Raw genomic sequence first — 27,511 nt, 5'->3', positions numbered from 1 at the left:
GTTGTAGGATTTGAGGAGTTTGCGGAACACCAAGTTTGGTGCTGGCATTACCAGAAGGGTGGGACACATGGTCACTTCCTGTAACCAGTTCCCTCCCCAAATGCAACATTCTCCATGCCTGAGGTGCTGGTAGACCCAGGATGTGGGCTGGACTCTGCCCTGCCCTCCAGGCCTCCCCACGGTCCCCAGACCTGCTGACTCTCTGTCCGCAGCCTCTCCCTTCTAGAAGGTCCTCAGCATTGCAGACCAGCACGAGGACCCAGAATACAACTGGGAGTATCTGACTACCAAATTGCAACAAGCACTGACAAAGACCCCAGAGGAGCTACCTGAAGCTCCACCACATCAGACTTGGAAACGAGTGACACTGTTAGAAGCCCTGACACGTGAGGGAAAAGTGTGCCATTACCTCTCACAGCTCTGAGGGAGGCTTGGCTGCTTGTCCTGCGAGGCCTGCTCCTGAAATAAAACCACGGAAAGGAGGACAGCTCACATCCATTCCCCCGCGACACAGCCGCGTCAGTCTGCTGTCTCCCCACCTCCACGGCCCAGCCCGCCACCCGCTTCCTTCTGACTGCAGCAAGCAAACCACGCAGGGTGGCAGGAGTGAGGGTTTTTATGTTAACGCTTGGAGCCAAGCAGATTCCTAAAAGCTGGGGCCACCCCCTTTCCAAACACGCTAACCCACTTTGATCATCCCCATGAGGGAGCACATGGCCCAGGAAGAACTGTCACAGGCCTTCCCATCACCTCCAAAGAAAAGCACTCTGAATCCATGTGTAAAAATCACGGTCTCCAGCTGGATGTGTGATTAAAGAAAGTGTGACATCCAGGGACAGCAGAGGGAGATAAGAACAGCACCCATGGCTGTCCCTGAGCACACGCTTCCACCTTCCCAAGGGCATCCCTGACTTCTAGGGCTGAGACCAAAGGCCACGGCACAGGAAGGCAGCCGTGGTGCTGGGATCAGGGTGACGGAATGGGGGCAGAGCCCCGAGGGGAGGGCCACACACCTCCGGGGCCAGCTCCACAGTCAGCTGAACGGCTGGGCAGGGACCAGTGATCCCAGGCCCGCTGGGCAGTGGCAGGTTAGCAGGTGGCAGGAGCGCAGTGGTCTGGACAGGCAAGCTCTGAGCAGCCGCCATCAATGTGGGGGCCAGGGAGCCGGGGAGCTGAGGCAGGAGCTCGGGGGCAGTAGGCGGCAGCACTTCTGGCAGAGGTGGGGAGAGAACGGCAGCAGGCGTGGGCACTGTGGGGACCTGGGTGGTGACGTCCACGGCATATGGAGGCGGGTGGCCAAGCAGGATCTGGGGGCACAGAGGATAGGGATGCAAATTGGGGTGCGGGCCATTGCCTTTCCTGAGGGTCCTGGACCAAAGCAGGCACTTCCACCATCCAGGCAGGTGAGCAGGAAATGCAGACATCCCTCTCCATCCACCCACACCCAACAGACATATCCAGGAATGTTTGTATGCAGATTTAACAAAACAAATAAGAACAGACACTCTCATGTCCCCATCTGTATAAAATCAAACCTAAAACTGCACTTCATCTCTGAACTTCTAGCTGAGTCAGGCTGAGAAGCTGTAAGTATGGCATACACTTAGCACCTATCTGGGCTCCCTGCCACCACCCTACACGGCCAGGCCACCACGCTACTCCATCCCAACCTCCTGTCAGGTCAAAACCTGCATTCCAATCCCAGCCATGGCAAGAGGGACTGTGGACCTAGGCCTTCCATGGGGTGACTCAGGAGCTGGACCAGATTCCCTACTGTTCCCTCTTGAAAAGCTCTCGTGGGGGAAGGCTAAAACAGGCAGAAGCCCCGGCCTGAAAGGGCTCCAGTTCGGGGTTGAGGTTGGGAATGGGAATGACCCGCCACTGGGCCTGCTGGTATGAGACCAATAAGACACGTGGTATGTGGGGTAAGATGCGAAAGCCACAGCCTAGCCGAGGAGCCCTCTCTCCTGGACAGACACCCCAGCTGGTGCATTCAGGGGAGTCTCTTCCCTCAGCACAGGGAAGCCTCTGGGCAGCCAGACAAGCTCATCAATAAACTCCAGACCCTCTGCCAGCCGGACCACAGAGAGGCCAACAGGCCTGGCCAGTGACCTCTAAGCACCCAGCACCTTCTCCAGCCACTGGCTGAGCCAACAACCCAGTGCCAACAGTGTGCCAGGCCAGCACGTGGCGTAAGGCACGGGCCCAGCAATGACACCACAGACCCCCAGGCCTCCACTCGGCCCTTGGCTTTCCCCAAATGGCCCTGACCCCTGAGTCAGTGTTACTCCAAGTAACAGACCAGGGAGGTGCTTGCTCAGTCAGGGCACTGGACTGATGCACCTCCTCACACTGGTTTTCAAACAGACACCAGCCTATTGGTCAATGAAAATCATCCCTTCCTTCTCCGAGTACAAATCCCTTCTAGAAATCAGGGAGAAACATCCAGGAGAATCTGTGCATACTTAACGGCATAGTGCCTTATTCTAGAATGGATTCAGTACAAAATGAGCTAGGGGGACACCTGGCCCCTTAGCACACTCTCAGGATGAATCTTCATGACAAAATCAAAAGGGCAGGAGCCTGAGCTCAAACGGCAAAGGACACGCCCAACAGGCACAAAGCTGTTGAGGTTTAGAGCCAGGTTGGGGCCAAGTGGGAGGGCGCCCAGATAAGAGGCCCTAAGGTGGGAGGACTCCCAAGTAAGAGGCTCCCTAGGTGGGGGGATGCCCAGGTTAGAGCCTCCCCAAGGTGAGAGCCCCCTACAAGGTGACAGCCCCACGCCAGCTCCTCTCCTCATATGAGGGTGGATAACTGCTCTGGAGTTCCAAAACATACATGGGCTGCACAGGTGTGTGGAGCCACGGGGAGGTCCACCCAGCTAGCAGGGTACGTGTCCCTGTATCCCTTCACTGTCAGCCCAACAAGCTGCCCATGGTCCCTGCCTGATTCTGAGACATCATCCTTGTTTGCCATAACTGCCTTGGAACCAGTAACCCATGTACACCCGGCACTGCCCAGTCCACAACCAACAGACCCCGTCAGAACCCCATTTGCCTCATTTCCCAGTTGCTGAGATGGGGGTTACCCGCCTACTTTACTTTGACAGGCAACAAGACAGGCAGTGTGAGCCTCTCCAGCGCCCATGGAGCGGCTGACACAGCTGCACAGAGACTGCCAACCCTATCCAGGTGAAGGCAGGTGCCACAATGCCCAGTGGCCAGGGGCCAGGAGCCCCACACCACAAGCAGCTGCTACTGACACTTGGAAAGTAACCAACAGTGGAGCTTCTAGCCACCCCAATCCCCAAGGCTCCTAACACGTGTTGGGAAGTGAGAGGAGGCAGTAGACACCCCGCATGCTGGATGAGACGCTGCAGTCATGGGACAGCGCTGCCTGCTTGTCCGTTCCCACTCTGCTACTGGGGTCAAGGTGCTGAGAAGGAGCAGAGGTCCATGAACCCCTTGTGTGCTAAGGGGTCTCCCAGCGCCTAGAGGGTGGGCCCTGGACAGCAGGTGGGTTACCTGACTCCCAACACTGGCGGCCGGAGCAGGCTGCTCGGCAAGGCGGGCAACACTCGGCTTGTGGGGTTGTGGCAGCACTGGGGGTGCCGGGTGGGGGAGGGCAGCCCGCACAGTCTGCGCTGCATGGAGGGGAGAAGGCGGGACGTCGCTGGGCACCATCTGCGGAAAGGCCGCCGGGTACACGGGCTGGGCAGGGAGCTGGGCCACGGTGGGGTGAATGGACAGGGCAGCCACGCCCTGCGGAGCCACAGCCAGCAGAGGGACGCCAGTAGCAGTGGCCGCCACGTTTGGCACGATGGTCCGGCATGGCACGGCCAGTGGTGCCCCAGGAGGGTGGGGCAGCTTGACTGTCTGCAGAGGCAGGGCCGGTGACGTGGGCAGGGGAGCAGTGGTGGCACTGAGTGGGAGGCTTGGCAAGATGACACCCGGAGAGAAATACTGAGAGGGGGGAGGCACGGCGGGCCCACTGGTGGCTGGCAGGTCAGGAAGGGCTGCAGGGAGGCTGTCGACTGTGGCCAGTGGAGTGATGGGGGGGACAACAGGAAGTGGAGGCATCTGAAAGAGAACAAGCATGTCAGCCCTACCAAGACTTGGCCCTGCCTGCAGCACATCTGCGCTGGGTGACAGGGTCCACATCACCCACAGTTTCTGCCCCTAACACACTTTTGTGTAGCTTCTATGGAAGGGAACAAAAACAAACCCAATTTAAATGGAACCAAGTGTATGACACCATCAAACAGAAGGAAAGGCAGGAGGCCTCAGAAGGGTGTGGGGTGCAGACATGACCTTCAAGACAGCCCCGGCTTCAGCACCACCTCAAAGGGGTTCAGGCTGGGCCACTCTGAGGCTACTGCTAGGTGACTGCAAGGACATCAGGGATCATAACAGTGACCATCAGATTCACAGCTTTGGCATGTTCTCATTCAGAAAGACCAGGACTGCCAGAGCTACCGGACTGGCCCCAAACATCTGAAATTACTTTGCCTGATTCCCTCCAATCTGTATAAATTCACACTGAGACCAAATTCTTCAACAGGTTATCTCAAGAAAAGCATATCTTCCCGCCCCTCCTTGCTGGCTGAATGCCCCTGTGCCATGCATCCTGGGAGAGAGCAGCATCTCACAACAGCAGAGCTCTGGAACCTTCAGTGTCTGCTCTTCCATCCTGGAGACATCTCGTGGATTTAGCACTTCAAACATTTCAGCAGATTCTCTTACAGTTCTCTCTAAAATAAAGCCTTTCTGGTTGCGGGCACATGAGCATTGCATAATATGTGCCTTTGTGTAATTATAAGACAGCGAAAATATGCAAATTGACCTTTGTGTATTTGAAAAGCAACTAAATACCCCGACCACTGGGAGCAAGGTGGTGGGTTAACTAGATGCTGAAAGTGACTCCAATGCCAGAGTGATGAGGACAAGCCTGGTGACAGGCAACTGCTGACATGAAAGAACCTTCTGGGTGGTGCCTATAAACCACAGGAACACTCACATCTTCCCCCATGAGGCAGCACTTCCTATCCTAGCTCTGCCAACACACTGTAATGGGATCCATGAAATGAAAGCCGTCCCGTGATCAAGGTTCACTGGAAACATGCATGACCACTGACAGCATTAGCCTGAGTGACAGCACCCAAGCATCAGCCACGTGCTATCAAGTGATACTGGTCACGTGATGCTCCCCCGAAGACGGGCATCAGAAGTCACTTTTACAGTCAAGTCTTCTTTGTAGTTGGCAAGCTGCTCAGCTGTCCCCTGGACTCCCAAGAATCTATAGTCAGCACAGTCTCGAGTAGCTCCGCAGAGGACAGGGACTATAGCTATGTGCTAACAGCCCCATCCTGGCTTCTCTGGTCTGACTCTGGACTAAACCTTTCCCCATCCTAGATGCATCTGGGGCAGAAGTCAAAGGCAGGAGAGCATGGCAGCCCAGCCGCCCTGTCATCAGGGAGTGTTTCTCTCTTGAGGGACCCATGTGCCCTGAGGACAAGGAACAGCCAACCAGACTGGGCGAGAATGTGAGGCTGGAGGGCAGGGGACAGAGAGGTACCTGCGGAGGGACTTGAGCAAGTGGCTGCAGGGGCGCCGGAGGCATCTGGAGGGGCTTCAGCTGAGCAGGGGCCACCACCTGGGAGGCTGGAGCCAGGTATGGAGGCAGGTTGGGGGGCACCGGCTGGAGAGGGCCCACAGGCTGTGGGGCCAGGACCTGTGGCAGGGGTACCGGCTGGGTCAGGTGAGGAGGCTAGAAAGAGAGAGGGGCTTCTCTTAGACCAGTGCCCTCCTGAGATACACCTATGTACTTAGACACAACAGAAAAAATCAACTCACACACATGCACACATACACATACCCACACACATATTCAAACACCCAGCCTGGAGCCCGGGACACACAGATCTGGGAGGACCATTGTGTGCAACTGGGGCCTTCTGAGTGCTGCGGAACCCTGAACTCCACAGACACAAGACACCCACCCCCACTCCCATCTACACCCTGGGCCCTGGGGAACTGCAGAGAAGGCGTATAGGGGGCCTGGACCTGCCAGGAGGCTCACAGACACTGGGCTCAGGCCAGCCAATACGGACGGGCAGGGCCTGGGGAGACCCAGGCATCCATGGTACCCATAAAGAGGGGAACCCAGCACTCACCTGGTGGGCGGGGGGTGTGGGCTGGCCTGGGCCCGTCGGCACAGGGGCACTGGGCGGCGGCAGCCCAGGGGCGAAGCTCATGGCCGGCTCTGGGAAAGGCTGCTGTGGGAGCAGAGGGCGGGCGGGGGGCGGGATGGAGGCCACCGACAGGCCAGGCTGCAAAAAGCACCCAGAGCCACACTCAGGAGCTGTCCTAAGGAGCCCTGCCAAGCACGCACTCACCATCTTCAGGGGCCCATCTCTCACTCCCCGTGCCTGCCATCCTGCCAGGGACACTTTCCGAGGAACATGATTCAGCAGAAGCAAGGTGTGGGGGTCCCTAAACCAAGAACAGCCACACCTCCCAACCAGGGAATGTCCTAGAACTTCAGCTCCACAGAATATCATGCTGTGAGAAAAGATCATTAAAAGAGATTTGTAGAACCTTGGAAAATGCTTGTTATGACATTAAATGAGGGAAAGATAAAAAGGCATACGTGTCTTGTTTATAGGACTATATAAAATGTGTACGTGCGGATATATTCACAAACAGAATGTGGAAACGTGGGAATAAAACGTGGGACAGAGCTGAAGAGGGGGGTGTCCTGAAGAGCTGCGAGTCTCCCATGACTCACCCATCAGGAAAGAAACAAGGCCACAGACGTGAGCCCTCAATGCCAAGCACAGCATAGACATGGACTAGGAAAGAGTCAGAAATCTGAGTATTGGATGTTTGATGCTATTAAGAACAGCTGCTAACTTGTTCATTTTTAGGTGCAATAATGGTACTGGGTTTTGTTTTCAGAGTCTTGATCCTGAAGAGATATAGACTGAAATATCTTAGGGCAAAACATCTTTCTGTCTAGGACTTACTTCAAAATACTGGGGATGCAAGAAGCAGGTGAGAGCTATGGAAAAAAACACAAGAGACTTCTGAAGCTGAGAACACATCGACATCAGAAAGTTCTCTCACTTGTTTTCTAGATGAAACACGTGACCATAATTTCCAAAACCATTATCACTCACTTCATCTTCTGCAGTAAATGCTTTATGAAAAGCAGCATGGGGTAGAATGGAACCTTTCCTTTGCATTCACTTGAAGCCACAGGGGAGAATGAGTAACCTGTGCACATGTTCCTAGAGCCACAATCCCTAGCCCTGCGGGAGTCAGGAGCTCAGGCAGCCTGGAGGCCTCAGAGGAGCGCCTTCTACTCCTGACTCCACCATCTGTGCCACTTCTTCCCTGGGTCCCAGGGGCAAATCACCATGGCAACCCTCCCCAGGAGCCCTCAGTGCACCCTGGGGACCCCTTCTGTCCAAGGTGTTTTTGCATAAATAGGCAAAAGATGGGAGAGAACACTCCAGCCAATTTTGGGTGCATCCTGGCCAGGCCCTCGACCTACCTGTGCTCGGGCATCCTGGCCTGTGAGCCAAAACTAGGGCAGGGGCAGTGCTTCAGGGACCTGGGTGGAGAGCACATTGTGTGGCGAGGGAAAGTATGACCCTGCCCTAGAGGGGGTGAGGGCCGGTGGAAGGTTCTGGCTCAGCCCTAGCATGGGTGACCTAAAGCCAAGGACCACTGCTCTGAGAAGCTGGTGGCCTTCTCATAAATGAACTCTTCCTGCTCTAAAATCATATTTCACTTAATTTTGTGAAACAAGTCAAACTTCAAGTGCAAACTGCAAATGAATACTGGGTTCCAGTCAGCAGAGGCAAACGCTTCAACTGCTTTTCCAAAGGGACTTTCTGAGCCTGGGCAGTCAGGAGGGGAGGGAAGAGAGACAGAGGTGGCCAGAAAGGCTGGGGCCCGGCACTCAGGCAGCCCCAAAAGGCAGCCACAGTGTGAGAGTGCATGATTGAAAGCACACGCGGGAGCGTGGAGTGAGAGCATGTTGGGAGCCGCTGTAACGCGAGGCAGGAGACGCTCTTCAGGCAGGGTCACTGGCCCTGACCACTTCTGGGCCTGAGGGGCGTCTAAATCTCTCTCTGGACCCCTCTCCACAGCCTGGCTCAAGGGGAACTTCTCTGCGACTGACCATTTGGGACTGGGAAGCAAGCAATTGTTTTGCTTTCTTTAACATTAAAAAAAATCAACATCAAAAAACAAATGCTAAATGTGACCCCCTCATCTAGCAATTTCAATCTCATCTAACAAATTATTCCACAGGCATAGGCATGAGGCCCTTTCAATCCTACTTTTCAAACATCACTGAAAACGCTTCCCATGATTTGGTCGTTTCCATACCTCTAACTTTTAATGGCTGCATAATATGTGGTGGTGGTGGAGAAATGCCAGGAGATACTTAACACTCCCTCAGTGAAGCTAGACACTGAGACAAAATCAAAGGTTTCGTTACTATAAATGATGCTTTTCTGTCACCTTTGCAACAGTCAGAAGTAACTTTTCAGGCCCAGCATCAGTCACAGGGCGGGACCTTGCCAGGTTTATCACAGCTTTGCAAGCACTGGGTGTCACTGGGCTCTGTTTCCAGTATTTTCTCATCTGGCAGGTCTTTCAGGGTACACCATAGGCTGCTCCAGCCTGCAGCCCTGCAGTTACTGGCAAGGATGGACCTCCCATGGGCCTGCTTTTGCATGGCTGGGAACTGACAACAGGCCAGCACCGACTGGATGGACCATCACAGACTCTAGGCCATGTGGACAGGAACTCTGGCCAGAAGGGGTGGGCTGACTCACCACGGCAGGCTGCTGGTAGGCTCCCAGTGAGGGCAGGCTATGTGGCAGGACAGGCCCGTCACTCACGCTCACGGGGGGGCTGCACACACACTGGGCGGGGGGCTGCACTCCATCTGCCAGCGAGCCCAGCACAACGCTCTGCTGGCTGCTCTGCGAGTCCGAATACACCGTGGAGCCCTGGCCACTGTCAAACGTGCTGTCCGCTGGGGAAGGAGGACAAAAGCACAGCTCAAAGCGGGCACCCCCAAACATCACCCCCACAGCATTCCAACAAGTCTCAGGGAACGCAAACATGGGACAGCTTGTCCTTGTGTTTCCTTCTGTAAAACAAAGACTTGGTTACATTTCCAGATCACATACATAATAAATGTGTGTCATTTTAAACAATCAACTAAAGAACGGTACAGGGGGCTGTAATTGTACCACCCAGAAATGGCCCTGGCAGCCTGCCCACACACGGCCTGACATCTGTTGGTGCTCACCATGGGCCACCATGGATCCCAGGTGGGTACCTTGCACCATCCTCTAGGCAGGACGACTTCCACCGGCTTACAGATAGGGACCTCATCTGGCACCTGACCTGGCCTTGAAAGTGAGCACTTTCAGCTCTTCAAAGGCACCAGATGGAATGTCCAAGTTAGGAAAAGCTACAGTCATGCAGAGGAAAAAATTACCACCTGAGTTTTATAGTGGGGGAGGGAGGTCTTAGGACCCTGACCACCTCCACTCACCACAGCAAAGAGCATGAAGTAGGAAGACCTGGGTCCAAATCTAGCCCCTCACTTCACAGGCGCAGGTGTAACGTGGTTGGAAAATGGGGCGGACGAGGTCCCTGCCCCACAGAGAGGCCATAAGAGGGGGACCCGGAGATTCCACGGCCCAAGGCAGCCCCGCAAGAGGCCAGCCTCACCCAAGGTCAGCCCAGATTGGCCCATCAAACCCAGCCTGGGTGGAAGGAGCTGCCTGCACATGGGGGCACAGACAGGACTTCCATGGCCCACAGGCTGGTCTCACCAAGCCTAGGAAGACACCTGGGAAGACAGGGCGCCTGCATGGTCATGCCAGGCAAGAGTGAAAAGCAAAAACCTGTTTGAAGTGGCACTTTTGTTTTACTGCCTCCAGATTCCAAAAGCTACCTAAATATTAGGATTTGTCACCTATGAACACCAAGCTATTTCTGTGGGGCGCCTTTCAGTGTTGGCATCGTGTCCATTTGTAATTTAAACAAATACAGTAAAAGAGGACTCTTGTTGGCTTTGCAACAAAGTAATTTTTCCCAAGAGCTGATCAGAACTTATTTTGACCCAGGAAGACTTAAGAATGGTGAGGTTTGATTGTGCAAAACCAGTTTAACAAGTGGCTCTGAGTTTTGATGAGGTGGCTAGTAGTCATTGCTAATTAGAGAGAGACAGAGACAGAGAGCATGTGCACATGAGAGACACAGTGTGGGCACACGAGACAGAGACAGAGAGATGAGTGCCTGAGAGAGAGAGAGTATACAGACCAATTTCAAGTAGAGTGACACTAACCATATATGTGACATTTTATATTTTTAAAGTGAACGTGTTTATTTGTACAATAAAAATTATTTTAAACAATCACTTTTAACCTATTGACAAATTGTGTTCTCACAGTCACTGGTGCTGGCCCAAGCTTGAGCCTGATATGGTTAGCTGGTGGGCAGCTAACAGAAAACATAGTGGGGAGTCAAAACATATGATATTTGCTGCACCTTCCAATATATGAAAGTGTGTGTGTGCCCATCTTGTTACCTAAGACCAGGTCCCCTCCAGTGACGTGTGTGCTGCTTGAGTCTATATTAGTTCATCTCTATGATGCACAGTGTGGTCCAGCCGGCCCTAGGCACTGCGGCCAGAGGGATGGCTGAGCACAGGCTTTCTGTTCTGACCCACGGCAAGGTGCAGAAGAGCATGTGCAGGGTGCTGTGGGTTACAGATTAGAGGGAGACACAGGGGTGCCCACGTGTGTGCATGTGTGCCCATGTGCCTGTGCACATGCACTTGTGTGGGTATGTTCTATGTGCACACATGTATGTGTGCATATGCATGTTGAGCGTGTGTGGTAGACTGCAGGTATAGGTTACGTCTAGAAGTTATTATCTCTGGAAGTTAAAGTTAAAAGACGTAAAACATCAGTGACCTGCAGGGAGGAAAATTAACTGGCTTTTGCTGTATACCCTCTTGGATTTTCTGAATTTTATACAATGTGACTAAATATAGTCTACTTTAGAGAAATTACGATAAACAGGTAAAAATGTTTTTGAGAAGTATGGCCACTACATGAAGCACACTCATTCTTAGTCAGGAAGGAGATCCGTTTGCAGACAGAACGCCCACCCTAAACTCATCTGTTGATTCACATCTATGCAACGGGTCGAGCCTGTGTCACAACATCTTACCACAGCAGAGCACCTTCTAGGTCATAGACTGTTATCTCTTCAAAGTTCAACAAAAGGAGATTTTTTAATTCCTGTCCTAGAAATTGTTCAACCAAAAATTATGTTTTCAAAGTGTGTAGTGGTATGTCAGGTGTGGAAAGCCTTTTCCTACAAAAAATTTATGCTCTTGAATTAATTTTTCGGTTTATCAGAAAATGGAGTGATGATGTAGCGATTCTGTTCTCCAAAGCAAACTTGAGCAGGTAGAAGAGAAGTAAACAGTAGTCAACCTATCTCAAAGTGATGGCCAGCCAGCCGATGGTTTGAATTCAGACAGCCTACTTTGAAGAATGTTTAGCTATTTTACTGATAAAGAAAGGATGTAACTATTAAATAGATTAAACAGACTATTTTGGTCTTTCCACACAAACAACCTGAAATAGTGGCTTGGGCAGGTGGCTCAGCTCTCCATGCTTATTCACAGAACAGACAGAAAAGGCTACATCCCCCATCCTCAGCTCATGGCTGAATTTTTAGGATACTGAGGATTTCCACTTAGACATGGAGAAGACACAGGATTCTCCATTCCAGTGGTCTGAGATGAAGCCGGGTACAAAGTGACTCCCACCAATCCATCGGTGACACTCTCTGGGAAACACACTAAAGGTCTCAAAGTTTCAGTACCAGAAGGGAGATAACCTTGGGGACAGATAATCCAAGCGGCAAAAGTCACAACCAAGACCATGGCATGACTAGAGGCTGCAGCCACTGGCAGCCCCAGGACCACAGCGTGTGGCCCAGACGCCTCCACTGGTCAGTGACTCCAGGGCTGAGGTCCAGCCCTCAGGTTCCCTGTGAGGCTGGGACTGATATCCTCCAGATGGGATAAGTAGCTGAACTGAACAAGCTCGGGGGCCACAGGCGGTTCTGGGTCTCCCTGGATATTTGTCCCCTACCTGTCCTGAGAAGCTGGACTTCAGGGAGCCTTAAACCCCTCTGGGAACAGATCTCTTTGCAATGTGGGGATGCTTCCAGTGCCCTCCCTGGAAGAATATTTGCCCACACCAATCATTCATACCCGCGGGGTGGGCTACGGGGAGGGCGGCAGGGCAGGGGGGCCCTGGGGAGGGCAGCACTCACAGGCCAGGGAGGTGGCGCTGGCCGGCAGCGCAGGGGTGAGGAGGTGCTGGTCGGCCTCGGGCTCCTCCAGCTCTGGCGGCCCAGCCTGAGAGTGGTAGGTCACCTGGACCTGCAGGGGTGTGGGTGGGCCCCTGGCCTTGTCAGGGCTGCCGGGGTCCCGCTGCTCCTGGGGCTGCAGCGCTGGCCAGATCCTCTTCCGCCGCCACTGGATCAATGCCACGCGGTCACGGATGGACTTGGCCACAATCTTCACATCGCTCTCATGGAAAAATCCTGACTCAATCTGCAAAGGAAATCACCGTGTCATTACTGGGATCAGCCCCACCCACGTGCCCCACTACCAGGCAACCCTGCCGTATGCACCGCCACCTCCTGCTTGTGGGGTCTCTGCCCTAAGTCCCCTCCTCGGGTCCCTCACCCCCATTTACCAAGCTCTTTCCTCTCATGGACACTCTCGTCATCCCGTAAGTAACTATCCTCCCGCCATCGACTGTAGATCCACAGGGAGAGTGACCATCTAATCCTACACTGACCCGGCTCCTGGGTCAGCGACAACACAGCAGATGCTCGTAACCATGGGCTGGATGTGTGAGGGGAAAGGGAAGATCCTAATCTGCCTCTGGCAGGGCCAAAACTCAGAGTAGCCCCTCACTGGCTGGGCCCCAGGGCTTTCATGGAGCCCCTTGCTCAGGCTGGCCGAGGGCGGGAAAGAGGTCCTGGCTGCATCTGTGTGCTCAGGGACAGGGACAAGTAGCCTCAACCAGTCCTCAGTGCTGTCTTGGACATTCTCTGAGAAGTCACAGAGGCTGGGGGAAGGAGGCACATTTAGTAACAAGAGACCAGGACGGTGTGTACCCATGCCTAGCAGAATTCTGAACCCAATTCTCCCAATGGAGCATTTGAGAGCATCTGTAAATGAATCAAGGATCTCCAGGAAACATCAGAGTGCTCTCTGAGAATATTTATGGCAAAACCACAAAACAGCGGAAGCCAGGCTCCTCACCGTCACTGTGGGATTCCCCATGTGAAACAGGAGAAGACCTGAGAACAAACCTTGTGGCGCTGGAATCATGTGAACTCACGGTTTTCAAAGTACAACACACATAAATATGCCAGATGTAGATGTGAGTGTGTACATTTATGGTGTAGCATGTGCTTCTGAACTGAGTGGGCCCAGGGCAATGACCGGAGCTTGGCCGCTGTGAGAGCGGGTTCAGGCTTGCAGGGAAAGGGCCAGGGGAGCTGGACATCTCACTATGCCTGAAGTCAAGGACATGCTCAGAAAATGACAGACATGCAGGACGACATGGAAGCTAGCACCCAGGACCTCCCACTGGCTGAATCTGGGGCATTCTGAGCACCAAAATAAACAGTGATGTCATGATGGTTTGAAGGACGTGTCCACAAATGAACACAGGAGAAATGAAAGTGATCTGTGGTGGCAGAAGTGATGGGTTTGCTGCCAGCGTGAGGTTACACAAAGGGGGGCCACATACATGCAGTCTCTGTCTCTCTGCCTCTCAGTCTATCTCTCAGCCTCTGTCTCTCTGTGTGTCTCCCTCTGTCTCTGTCTCTATCTCTCTGTCTCTCCCTCTGTCTCTATCTCTCTGTCTCTCCCTCTGTGTCTCTGTCTCTCTCTCTCCTGTGGATCACCTGCTCCCATGAAGCCATGTCATGAGCTGCCCTTTGAATGTCCCACCTGGCTGGGAACTGAGTGTCCCGCCACCAGTCAGGTGAGCAAGCACAGATACAAACCCTCGGCCCCAGTCAGCCCTGGCAGACACCCTGGCTACACCTCATGAGGGGCCCTGAGCCAGAAGCACCTGCTAAGCTACTCCCGGATGCCTGACCTCGGAGACTGCGTAAGACCATAAGTGTGTACAGGCCTGTGTTTGGGGTAATTTGTTGTCAGCGATAGGTAACTCACCAATGGAGCATACAACCTACTGAATAAAAGAGAAACTGTGAGTGCACACAGATATAAATAAACGGCAAGCCTGGTGAAAATGGAATATTTACGTAGTTTCAAGGTACCTCCTCACAAAATAGTTATTAATTTTAACTGCACATGGAGACCCCTGGCAGAAACCCTCAACCACGTGATCTCAGGGAGTGTCCTCGGTGGGCTGACCGTGGTGAGCGACCCTGATCTGCGCTCTTGCCATGAAGGCATCACTGGACAACTCGGACCCTGGGTGGGGCTGGGCTGCTCTCCCAGTTCTGACAGCCGAGGGGGCTGTTAGGAAAGTCCCTGTCTGTGGGAAACAGACATGGGTCTGGCCAAAAGAAGTCACCTTGAACAGTTCTGTTCCACATTTGCAACTTTTCTATAAGTTTGTAATTATTTTAAAAGACTCATTTCAGAAGACAACTCCATTTGACACAATGAACTGTGCTGAAATCCTGCAGACATCCACCCTGAGGCCCCCGCCAGGCTCAGCCCAGGACGGGGAGGTGTGAGCAGGGCTGGGCACGTGGCCAGGACTCGCTGAAGAGGCCGAGCCAGGGTTCAGCACCCACCATCAGTGCCACCCCCACGTGGCTGACCTGACCAGAGGCTGCTGGAAAGAAAGCATCCCACAGACACGCTTGCCTGCCATTTCTATTTTCTGCCCATGACCCATTTTCCCTTCCGTCTCCATTTTCACAGTCACCCCCCAGTGATCCTCTCCAAGGTGTTTCTTCTATTTTTTCCGAAACAGCAGAGAATTTGGCCACACTGGAACATCCTATTATCTGGAGGCTGTGTAGGCAGAAGGGCTGGCACCACAAACACGAGAATCCCTGGGCTAGGCTACAAGTTCCCTCCCCTCCCACCCTGGGGGTCTACAAGAGGGGTCACTTCCAGATTAAAGCCAGCCCAGGTCCCCAAAGAGCCCACCCTTCTCTGAGCCCTGGGGGCATCTTTGTTCTGATCCACATTCACACAGGCCTCCCCAATGCATCCCCCACCCACCACCGGCACCCTCCCCACGCCCCATGCAGGACCTGCTGGGGGGAGATTGTAGAGGGAGAAGAGAAAGCTATCCCATCGGCCTGCCTCCCACCCCCAGGTAGCCTCAGGAAGGCAGCGTCATCATCTTCAACACTCAACACTCAATAATCTCAGGTGTTAACAACAGGGCAGCCCAGACCAGGCGCCAAGTCCTAGAACTGGCAGTGCAGTGACACCCCTATGCTTTCAAAGCACTTCCTTTATAAGGTTACCATCTGTTTATGATAACCAACACTGGTGTTTCATTCGTAGTCATCTCCTCTTTAAATTACTTTATGTTTTGAAGAAGTGTGTGTGTTGAGTTGAAGCTATCAGCAAGTGAACACCCAGCTGAGCAACCTGGGAGTTGTGAGCTCTGAAACTCTGCCCAGCTTGGGCTTCTTCGGCGTCCTAACACCTGGCCCAGGGACAGCCCAGGAGAGGCCCAGGCAGCTGCCATCAGGACCCCAGGGAGAAGGAGAGCCCCAGACCCCAGAGCTGGCTCTGGTATTTACAGATGGGTGGGAAGGGGAGGGGAGTGGAGGGAAAGTTAGACCCTGGCCAATGGCTGCAGGACCAGCACTGACCTGCAAGGACCAGCCAGGAGCCAGGTCTAGCCAGGGTTCAGGAGCAGCGGCCAGTAACCACCAGGGCACTCACACAGGTGGAAGACCCCGCTGTGTGAATGCGGTCACTTGCATCACAGGCACTCCAGGGCTCTGGGCTCATTCTGTTTCTTAAGCAGAGTGTTGGGTATGTGTTGTTTTTTTATTATTCCTTAACTGAACACAGTGATGCACCTTCTTCTGCAAGAATGGCATACAGCACAGAGGATGTTCCCCATGAAAAGGCACTTTTAAAGGAGACAGAGGAGAGGGAAGGGGGAGGCGCCGGGCCCAGGGCCTGCACTGTGAACTCTTGGAGACACCTCCCACCCGTGAGTCCAGTCAGGTGCCAGGGACTTGGTGAGGACCAGGCCGTGGCTACAGGCACAGGCGTGTACGCAAGGACCTGGGGGCCGGGCAGCATCTGTGCTGCGGCCAGGGGCCAAGGTATTTTCTACGTTGAGGCAGAGAAGGGATGAGTCCTCTCGGGAGGGTGGGCAGGTCCTGGGAAGGGGCCCAGGCCACGTTTGGGCACCACTGTCTTATAACTGAAGAGTGTCTGGAACAGAACCAAGAACAGAGCTGGAGCTGGAGGAGGTACCTGGTCCAGCTGAGATGCAGATGGCACCGGTTGTCTGGGTCCCAGGTGCCTCCAGGACATGTCACCATGTGGAAACTGTGTGCCCTGTCATTCTCATGCCATCGCTATGCAATGCTCATGGGGGAACGAGAACACTGCTCGCCACCTGTGCTTCCTGAGGTGCCTGCACCTCGACAGACACAGCCCCTCAAGGCTGTCCAGGGACCCACCTCATCTCCATGCAGGCCTAGCCAACCCCCCGAGGCCTCCCTCTGCTCCTCCTGCCACCGGGACACCTGGAGCTGCTAGCCAGGTACCCCCAGTCCCCGTGGTCCCTCCAGGACACTCTCCATATGCAACCCACCTTCCTGAACCTCAGCTCACAGGATACCAGCCTGCACACCACCTTGATCGTCACTTATGTTTGTGCTTTAAACTTCAGCGGAAAGCATGGAGAGACCACAGTGTCGCAGTATGGAGAAGCAGAAGTCCTGAATTATAGGACTGATGGGCTGGTAATTCTTTTTTTTTTTTTAATTTTTTTAATGTGGAATCTAAAAAAATAATACAAATGAATCTATATACAAAACAGAAATAGACTCACAGACATAGGTTACCAAAGGGGGAAGGGAGGGGGAGGGACAAATTAGGACTATGGGATTAACAAATACAAACTACTATACTAAAATAGATAAGCTGGTAATCATCTTAATGCAACTCTCAACAAATATGTAGCAATTCAACAGCGCGCACTATGCAAGGTCATAGAAAGATCCTCCCAGAAGCACGGAGCTAAATGATACTGTTAAATCCGATTACAGCAGAGGTGTCTGTTTCTAGGCCCAGGAATGTGACCAGCAGCTGAGGAGTCCTGACATGGGCTCTGTGCCATTAGCAGGGCGTCACACCTACCACACACACGCCATCAGGGGCACAGGCTGCTGTTCAGTGGAAGGCAGGGTCCTGACTGGCCGTGCACCTCCCACTCCTGTCTTGCCCTAACCTGCTGCAACCACCTAAACCAAGTTCCATGGACCCCTCACCTGACACAGGCCCAGTCTCCTGAGTTCCCCTTGGTCCGTGGCTCCCACACCTTACATGGCATGGCCAGCCTCAATTTCCTCAATTTCCTCAGCAGAGCCTCACTGAGCAGTAGTCAGCACAGCCTGGCCCCGCAGATACGCTCCCCACAGGAGCCTGTGCAGGCAGCCTCCCCTCCACCTCCTGTAGCCCACCTTCCAGGGCCATGCTGGGGTCTTTCCCTATCAAATTAACAGTGGCATTTTTCACAGAACTAGAACAAAATAATTTAAAGTATTTTACGTAACCACGAAAGACCCCGAATAGCCAAAATAATCTTGAAAAAGGAGAACAGAGCTGGAGGAATCATGCTCCCTGACTTCAGACTATACTACAAAGACACAGTAATCAAAACAGTATGGTACTGGCACAAAAACAGACACATAGATCAATGGAACTGGAAAGAAAGACCAGAAATAGACCCATACACTTATGGTCAATTAATCTACCACAAAGGAGGCAAGTATATACATTTGAGAAAAGACAGTTTCTTCAATAATTGGTGCTGGGAAAACTGGACAGCTACATGTAAAACAATGAAATTAGAACATTCTCTAACATCATATAAAAAAATAAACTCAAAATGGATTAAAGACCTCAATGCAAGACTAGATATTATCAAACTCCTAGAGGAAAACATAGGCAGAACACTCTTTGACATAAATCACAGCAATATTTTTTTGGATTTGTCTCCTAGAGTAATGGAAATAAAATCAAAAATAAACAAATGGAACCTAATTAAACTTAAAAGCTTTTGCACAGTGAAGGAAACTAGAAACAAAACAAAAAGACAACCTACAGAATGGGAGCAAATATTTGCAAATGATGCAACCAAAAACGGATTAACTTCCCAAATATACAAACAGCTCATGTAGCTCAATACCAAAAAACAAACAACCCAATCAAAAAAATGGGCAGAAGACCTAAGTAGACATTTCTCCAAAGAAGACATACAGATGGCCAACAGGTACATGAAAAGATGTCCAACGTGGCTAATTATTTGAGAAATGCAAATCAGGGGCTTCCCTGGTGGCGCAGTGGTTAGGAATCCGCCTGCCAATCCGGGGGACACGGGTTCGTGCCCCGGTCCGGGAAGACCCCACATGCTGCGGAGCAACTGGGCCCGTGAGCCACAACTACTGAGCCTGCACATCTGGAGCCTGTGCTCCGCAACGGGAGAGGCTGCGACAGTGAGAGGCCCGCGCACCGCGATGAAGAGTGGCCCCCGCTCGCCGCAACTGGAGAAAGCCCTTGCACAGAAACGCAGACCCAACACAGCCAAAAAATAAATAAATAAAATAAATAAATAAATAAGGGCACACCTTATCCAGATTTTCCCAGTTTAAACAAAAAAAAAAGAAATGCAAATCAAAACTACAATGAGGTATGACCTCACACTTGTCAGAATGGCCATCATCAAAAAGTCTACAAATAATAAATGTTGGAAAGGGTGTGGAGAAAAGGGAACCCTCCTACACTGTTGGGGGGAATGTAAATTGGTGCAGCCACTGTGGAGAACAGTATGGAGGTTCCTTAAAAAATAGAGTTACCATATGATCCAGCAATCCCACTTCTAGGCATTAATCAGAAAAGACGAAAGCTCTATTTTGAAAGAAAAAATACATGCACCCCAATGTTCATAGCAGCACTATTTACAACAGCCAAGATATGGAAACAACCTAAATGTCCACTGACAGATGAATGGATAAAAAAAGTGATACTGTATATATATAAAGGAATATTACTTAAATAAAATAAAGGAATATTACTCAGCCATAAAAAAGAATGAAATGATGTCATTTGCAGCAACCTGGTTGGACCTAGAGATTATCATACTAAGTGACGTAAAGTCAGAGAAAGACAAGTATCATACAATATCACTTATACGTGGGATCTTAAAAAATGATAAAAATGAACTTATTCACAAAACAGAAATAGACTCACAGACATAGAAAACAAACTTATGGTTACCAAAGAGGAAAGAGTTGGGAGGAGGATAAATTAGGAGTTTGAGATTAACAGATACACACTACTATATATAAAATAGAGAAACAACAGGACCTACTGTATAGCACAGGGAACTATATTCAATATACTGTAATAACCTATATTAGAAAAGAACCTAAAAAAGAACATATATATATATACACACACACACACACACACACACATACATGTATATACACATATACATAATTGAATCACTTTGCTGTACACCTGAACATTGTAAATCAACTATACCTCAATTTTTAAAAATACATTTTATTGATTTAAAAACACCTATTGGGGTCCAGGGAATCCACTTGTAAAGACTCCATCGGCCATACCCTTGTGACTTACTACATTTTTGATAGATGTGCTATTTTCAGTGACGCATTTATTTTAAAAAAGAGAAAAAAAGGGCATGCATTTCTGTGGTTATGACAGGCACAGCCAAGCACTTAGTCTCCTGCAACAAGCATGCAGATTTTTATTTACTCTTGCTCAGATTTTCCAGTAAAAATCAGTGTCTCATTTCTCACGTATACTTCTTTCCCTCTGTGATACAAAACATCTTTATTCTCCTGCTCTCACCAGGCCCTCCAAACCACAATGCCCCACAGAAACAAAGTGAAATAAAGATCAAACCCAGAGGCCCACACCTGCACAAAGTTAGCAAGAATCTGGTCAAAACAGGGCTATTCCTGATATGCTAAAGTCCCCAGGGATCTCTCCGCACCGGTCCACGATTACCCTTTCACTGCACCATTTCCAAGGTGATGTCCTGCATCTGTACAGCAGGGTGACTCAGACCTATGTTGTCCTTCACAGCTGCACTCGACCAACAGGGATCCTTGTTCCCAGAACTGCCCACCCACTGCAGGACCACGCTCCTTTTCTGACTTCATTCTAATCTTTGGAAACCACACACTTTCAAGAAACGTACCCAGATTTGCTAAGGAACAAGCACACATTACCATTTCCTGCGCCACGTCATCCGGCGTCTCCCTCTCCAGGTCAAAGGTGAATTCTATGGCCCCATTGTCCTTGGGCTTGCCCTTCAGTTTCTTGGGGTCCTCAACCCAGAGCCGCAGGGCGATGGTGGACTTCCTGCCATGGTCCTCCTCAGCCAGCTCCACCCTCACACCTGTGTCCTCCGCGAAGAAGGCGTGGCTGAGCAGGTCCTTGATCTCGTACCTGAGGAGGGGATGGCTGTCAGGCAGGGCAAAGGCACACTTGCTGAGGGGGTCCTGGACACGGGGTGCAGGGGCCACGACCAGCCCAGCTCCCTCTAGAAAGTCCTCTGACTGTACTACCCAATGGGCAGTCTCTGCCCTTGAGGGCAGCACAAAACAGTACATCTCCGTTTCCTATCTCCCAGGGGAAGAGGAAAAACCTACTACTGAACACATCTAACTGCATAATATGTAAGCCTTCTTTTTTTCTCTCATTATAAAAATTAAACATCCCCACTGTTAAGAGACTTGGGTAATTCAGAAAAAGAATGTTTAAATCAGGCTCTGCACTGTGTAGTCAAAGCCTGCTGAGGTGCTAGGGAGCTCTCAGTTGTCACAGGATACCTGGCTCCAGGTAAAACTGAACTGGACCCAGAAGAGGCAGGCCCCCACCTCCCCAGCTCACCACCTGAGGGACCCTGGCCTCAAGGAAGCAGGGACATTTTCGGAGGCTCCTCAGCACGGGAATGGGGGGCGGGTGTTGCCATGCTAACCACTCTGCTGCCCAAATCCACATCCCTAAATGCTCGTCTAGTTCCTGTCTCTGGCACAAACAGATCCCTGTTTTGTCCTGGGACTGGCTTCCTCCCAGCATCCTGTCTGTGGTCACCGTGGCCTTCGAGTTCCAGTGGCCCATCCCTGATTGCTGCTGAGGACAACACACCCCACGGGCGGATGGAACCATGCCACCCAGACAGCCACCATGAATGAAAGGGGGAGAGTAGGGTGAGCAACCCTCAGGGAGGGTGACAAATGCCTGTGGGGACCCTGGGGAAGGTCAGGAGTTAGGGCCCTTGGGGGCGCAGAGGTCACAGCCCTGGGGGCTCTGTCTGTCCTGGTCTGGGAGGTGGTCTCTGTACTTGATGTGATATACTTTTCACAGTTTTTTAGTATTTTTGTTTAAAAAACAAAACATGATAACCTGCAGGGGGCAAGAGAGAAGGCCTGGGGATCAGGACAGGCCCCTACACGAGAGAGGACAGAAAAGGGTAGTGATCAGTGCTAGGCACAGAAACGGGGGAGAGGGCATGAGCTGGGTGTGCAAGGGCAGGGCGGGCACATGAGGGAGTGAAGAAGAGGTATGCGGGGCAAGGAGAAGGAGAAATGGGGAGGGTGGGGAATGGGCAGGAGAAGAAGGGCAGGGGGGAGAAGGAAGAGAGAGGGAGGAGGGAGGGAGATGGGAGAAAGGAGGAGATAGGGAAAGAAGGGGCAGAAGGGAGGAAGGAAGGAGAGAAAAGGGAGGGATGGAGGGATGGGGAAGGAGGGAGGGAAGGAAGGAAGGTAGGAAGGAGTGGGGAAGAGAGAGAGGAGGGAGGGAAGAAAGGAAGGAGAGAGAGAGGGAGGAAGGAAGGAGTGGGGAGGAGAGAAGAGGGAGGAAGGGGGAAGGGAAGAAAAAGGGAAAGAGGGAAGAGGGATGGGGGAGGGAAGAAGGAAGGAGGAAGGCTCAGAACACACACCTAGCATCCTGGCTGACCAGCTGAGGAAGGAAGGGCCCTGATGTGAGGTGGGAGCTGGTCTGGGGGGCATCTCAAAGGCTCTGACTTGAATGTGGGACTTTGAGATGGGTCAGACAAACAGGTACATGAAAGACGCAGCCTGGAGCAGAGAGAGAGGGCAGGATGAGACTCACTGGGGAGCCTGGCATGGGGGTGTCCTCCAGGCTGGGGGGATGGATAGGCTTGCTGGGGACAACACAGAAAAAAAGCAACAAGGGAAGAATGAGGCCCCAGTAGCGCCCACACTCCAGGCTGGGTGGGCGAGAAGCAGCCAACAAAGGGGTTGGGGGCTCTAGGACAGTCCCCAAAGCCAGGGAGCATGTTCCAGGCAGCAGAGCTCGGGCAGGGCTGCCCACCAACCACCCAGCAGGCTTCTTGGGACCCGGTATGCCTGTGGCCTGAAGTGGCCTATCTCCAATGCTCTTCTTCTCTTGGGAAGCGATTTCAGCCAGAGCAACAGCCCAGATCCAATGCTGCCTGGGAACTCACCTTTCCTCCTTTTTTTTGCAGATACACTCCCCAATAATCTCCTTGATTTCAGGATCATGCACTTTCTCAAAGCTGGCCGGCTTGATGCCCTGAAGATGACATGAGCAGAGTCACCTAATACCAAATTGGGGTCTGTTTCTTGAACACCTCACACTCACCCCAGCAGAAGAGAAGGCAGGAAGTGCACGAGCCTTGTTTGGGGCTGGGGTCGGGGGGGCTGTTTCAGTCTAAGTCCCCACTGAAGGGCTGTCGGGAGTAGTGAGGTCTGGGGTAGAGAAAGATTCAGGGGAGACTCAGAGCAGACATCAACGATGCTCACTCTGCCCAACCCAGCTCCCCACAAGGGAGCATGTGCACTCTTACTGCACAGCGGAGGGGGCCGGGGAGGCACACCTGCCCGAGGCCACCCGCTGGCCAGCCAGGGCCTCACATGCCAGCTGCCCAGAGGGTCTTGGAGGCTAGACAAGGAACCCTAAAGAGCTGGCCTTTCTCGCCACAGCCCCCTGGAGGGTGCAGAAGTCACTATGTGGTCACTGTTGCTGGCCCCACTGTGGTCACCGGCGGGGCTGACTTCCAAGGCCTGGTGGCTTGAGGGGGCTGCAAGCAAGCAACTGTGCCACGGAACTCCACAGCCAGCAGCCACATCAGATGACTTTCAGGCAGCGGGAGCAGGAGGTGGCTGAGCATTCACGCTGACCAGAGACCCAGCGGGTGCTAGGGGCATGCAGCCAGAGGCATGGGGGGAGCAGAGTGTCAATCCCACAAGCAGATAGGATTCCAGGAGGAACAGGGGCTGGATTGCCGGTCTTATTTGCAATCTGTTCAGGATGGGGTTTGCGGGGAGGGGATCCTGGTTTTTAAGCATTTTGAACACAGTGAGGGCTCAACCATCATGTTCTTCCTCCTTCAAAACAACTTTGCCTTCAAAGGTCTTGTCCTGGCTTGTTTTTTTGAAGCATACATTTTCCCACAGAAAGGGATGGGGGAGAGGGGAGGTGCACCCCCAGCCCAGGGGCAGACCTGGGAGTGCAGTATCCCCAGCAGCTCCCACCACCCAGGTGGGGCCCCATGGTGCCCACCAAACCCCTGCCTATGACCTCTGGCCATAACCAATTGGGGTCAGGTTGTGCCTGACAGGCAGGGGAGTCTGTGCAGCAACAGACACAGCACCCTGGGTTTCAGAAGCAGACAAGGGGTCCCCCTAAGATGAGAACCCCGTGCCACTCCACTGAAGCCAACAGAAAAAGAAGTTTACCTATGCCAGCAAGAAAGGCCACAGTCCTACGGGGGTGGGGGCAGGTGGTCTGAGAAACTATAAATACAGGTTAAGTGTGTACGTACACTGTCATTTAAATCTCTGGAAAGCTGAGGCCCCCAAAGCAGGTAAAGAATGTGCCAGAAGAACAAGTTGCTGTTTTGAAGGGGCTCACGTCTCTGGGCTCAGAAGCACAGAGTTGGGGCAGCTGAGAACTATGGGCACCAAGACCCCAAGAGACCCCCAAGGACGGGAGCAGATGCTGGAGGCTGGACCAGCGTGTGGGTGTAGCGTGAGGGCCCAGAGGACCCAGAGCACAAGGGTGTTATTGCAAACAGAGGAAACACCAAGGATCAGGGAATGCACCTTTCATCTGATTTCCTCAAGGAGGCAAGGTGGGGCCGAGCCTAGCTTTACCCAAACCAACATGGGTCCACGTAGGAGCTGCGGGACCCTGACTAGTGTCCTGTCTCCCAGGGCCTAAATGGGGGGGCAGCAGGGCTGGTGGAAGAACCAGAGTGGCCGAGGAGCATGTGCCCAGGGGACTCAGTCTCTGTCTCCCCAAGCCCAGCAGAAGGACCACCACCCCATCCACATGTGCAACCAGAACCAAGGTCAGCAGCTGCTCCACCTGCACCCTGGGCACCAGCACCCCTTCAAGGCCTGGCAATGCAGCCCTAACCTCCCTTGGGTCCCTCCCCTGTCCCCCTGGAGGACCACTGCCCACAGCCGATGGGCCCACCTCTCCGGTCAGCACCACTGGGGAGCTGCACACCTATCTGTGGGTCTCTGACCCATGCCCACAAGTGCTGCCAACCAAGGATTCTCTCTTCCCACCTTGCACCCTCAGCGGCACACAGGAGGGGCTCAAAGTAAATAAATGACCCATAGATAACTTAGAATTAAGAACCAAAGGACAGAAGCAAGCTGCAACCTGCGGGACGGGCTCAAGGAGGAGGGCGGGATAAGGGCGGGCGCTCCGGAGTGGCGAGAACCATGGCTCCTCATGCTTCTGCAGAAGTGAGGAGGCTGCATCGGGGGCGGGGGCGAGGCAACCAGCACTCGGGTGGTGGGGCCTTGGGGCCGCAGATGCAAATGGACAGTGAGCTACCAGGGCCCAGAAAAGCCCCAGCCCCAGCCACCCTGCCCTGGATGTTCCCCTTGCATTCCCCACCCAGCGGGACAGCCACAGGGGGAGGACAGGATGCTGTTTTCACAACTGAAACCATCCAGTTAAAGCCTGGGGACATGCCAGAAGGTGGGAAAGCCAGCAGCCCCCAGGTGGCACAGAGGAGGGGTTCTATGGACAGGCGGCCTGGGCACCTCCTGGAGAGGCCCCTTCGGTGCTCCAGCCCCGCAGAGCTGCGTGAGGCCCCAGTGACAGCCTCCAGGATCCGCCCATGGCCCACATTACAACTGCTGCTACTCCACCGCAGCTCAGAGACCTGAGTTACCCACTAAGCCTCTATTTCCCCATCTGTAAACTGGCTTCCTTCCCGTCCTCACACAGCTTCTGTGAGGATTTTACAAAGCACACAGAGCCCAGCGCGGGACGCACAGCCCGTCACAGTGGCCGGTGGACTCACACAGGTGACCTTCCTGTAGATCTGGGCGGCGTTCTGGCACTCCGAGTAGGGGTACTCCGAGGTGGCCATCTCCAGCATACACATCCCGAAGGCATAAACATCCACAGACTCATCGTAATGCTCCTCATACATCTCTGGCGCCATGAACTCAGGGGTACCTGCGCCCAGGAGCAAAAGATGCAGGGTCAGTGGTCACTGGGCCCAGGAGACCCTTGGGCCTCTCAGAGCCCCATGCCTCCTCCCCCATCCACAAGCCAGGGCTGGCCCTGCCCCCATGCTCCTTGTCATTGGTCCTGGAATGCAGGATTCAAACAGGCTTCTGCTTTATTGACAGAAGTTCCCCAAAATTCCCCCTGGACCCTCCTGATTCCAGGTTGGATCAGTTCACAGTGCCATCCCCTGACCACAGAGCTGAGAGACCATTACTTCCCAGGAGACAGGGTTTGTGTCAGAAATGGCAGAGGTGCCTCTTTGAGGAGGCAGAAGCCTAAGCACACCCCTCCTGGCCACAGGCCCAGATAACCCCGAGCAGACAAAAACGTGTGGCCACCACATAGCTCCTTAAACTGCAAAACCCCAGAAAGCCTCCCATGTCCCTAGACAAGCAGAGCACCCAGCAGCCCAGACAGTGATCATCTTCACTGAAGATGGCTGCCTGGGGACAGCTGGGCAGGTGCCATTCACCTGGCAGGTACCAGCTAGGTGTTATGGTGAGAACTGCCCATCCATTCTAAGCACAAGAGATTTTAAAATAACGCTTACTCTGAATTTTTAAGGATATGAGAGACTCACATAGGCTGAGTAAAATAAGCCAAATATATGACTGCACATGCATGCTGGGCATCCCATATAAAACGATAAGCACAGACCAAAATGACTCAACTAGGAGGTGGGGTTACGGCTGATTTTTCCTTTAGTTACACTAGTCTGGTGTTTTTAATTTTCCTGTAACAAACATTTGCTTTAAAAATCACAAACTCCTTTTATTAAAATAGGTCCAGTTGAGCATCTGTCAAGCTGAATGCAAAGAAAAGGGGCCATCAATTTCAATAAGGCTGCTTTTAATTTTCACTACTCCATCTTTGTTGACTTTGGAAGATTCTCAAAATGTTCCAATTTTTTTAAAAAGCAGATGCAAAACAGCGCAAACTATTGGGTTAAAAAGCATGGGGGTTGTGGCGGGGCCTGGGATGCAGGTAGATTAAGGGTGATTTTAATTTTTTCTCCTTTATCTATAATTTCAATTTAAGATGTACTATATGTTTAACAAAAAAAGTTAACAGTTTGGGTAAAAAATGGGAAAAACAAGAACCTATGTTATGATTTACACACACGCATAAAGAATTCTGGAAGATCCCATCAGAAATAATGATGAGTAGAGAGAAAACAGGAGTTCAAGGGACCTTGCACAAGGAATTTTTCATCCTTTTGGGCTTTTGAACCATATGACTGTACTGAAAATTTTTTGCACTTGGCTATATCCATCTATAGGGGAAGAGGGAGAAAGGAGGCTCAGGGTTGCTGGCAAGAAGCTGGGAGCTGAGCTGGCCTGGGGGGACCCCATTCACCTGGTCAGGACTCCCAATCACCCAGCTCAGTCTCTCCTGAGACCCTTGGGAACCAGGAATGCTGCTTTACAAGAAATACCCCAAGGCCCCCAGGTGTCCTGGCTTTGGGGGGGATAGGGTGGGCAGTGGGTGTGTGTGGGCCCCAGCTCCACCAATCCGGGATGGTGGGGGACGCCAATTCTGCACATGTGCTTGGGCCACAGACACTGAACTTTCTTCTCCTTCCTTACAATGTAGCCATTTAAATCTAAATGTTAATAAGAATGTGTGTGTGCTG

At 52.5% G+C, this 27,511-nt stretch overlaps 1 protein-coding gene across 8 annotated transcripts in view; it reads right to left on the bottom strand.

Moving 5' to 3' along the window:
• The window catches only part of WNK2 (WNK lysine deficient protein kinase 2), a 148,552-nt gene that overhangs the window by 76,112 nt on the left and 44,929 nt on the right, over positions 1-27,511 (bottom strand). For 7 of the 8 annotated variants that reach the window (XM_082469422.1, XM_082469423.1, XM_082469424.1 and 4 more), the window contains exons 5-14: positions 25,667-25,824; positions 22,826-22,914; positions 20,583-20,802; positions 12,387-12,669; positions 8,849-9,051; positions 6,173-6,328; positions 5,575-5,766; positions 3,525-4,079; positions 1,014-1,307; positions 410-459 (exon numbers count right to left, since the gene is read on the bottom strand). In XM_082469422.1, the coding sequence (XP_082325548.1) occupies positions 410-459; positions 1,014-1,307; positions 3,525-4,079; positions 5,575-5,766; positions 6,173-6,328; positions 8,849-9,051; positions 12,387-12,669; positions 20,583-20,802; positions 22,826-22,914; positions 25,667-25,824 (2,200 nt within the window). The remainder of the gene's footprint in view (positions 1-409; positions 460-1,013; positions 1,308-3,524; positions 4,080-5,574; positions 5,767-6,172; positions 6,329-8,848; positions 9,052-12,386; positions 12,670-20,582; positions 20,803-22,825; positions 22,915-25,666; positions 25,825-27,511) is intronic. The other variant, XM_082469420.1, reaches the window with a different exon arrangement.

This window comes from Balaenoptera physalus (genome assembly GCF_965194825.1).
Source record: "Balaenoptera physalus genome assembly, chromosome: 7".
Classification (NCBI taxonomy): domain Eukaryota; kingdom Metazoa; phylum Chordata; class Mammalia; order Artiodactyla; family Balaenopteridae; genus Balaenoptera; species Balaenoptera physalus.
The sequence above is the reverse complement of the archived record's forward strand: the minus strand, read 5'-3'. Positions and strand labels throughout refer to the sequence as shown.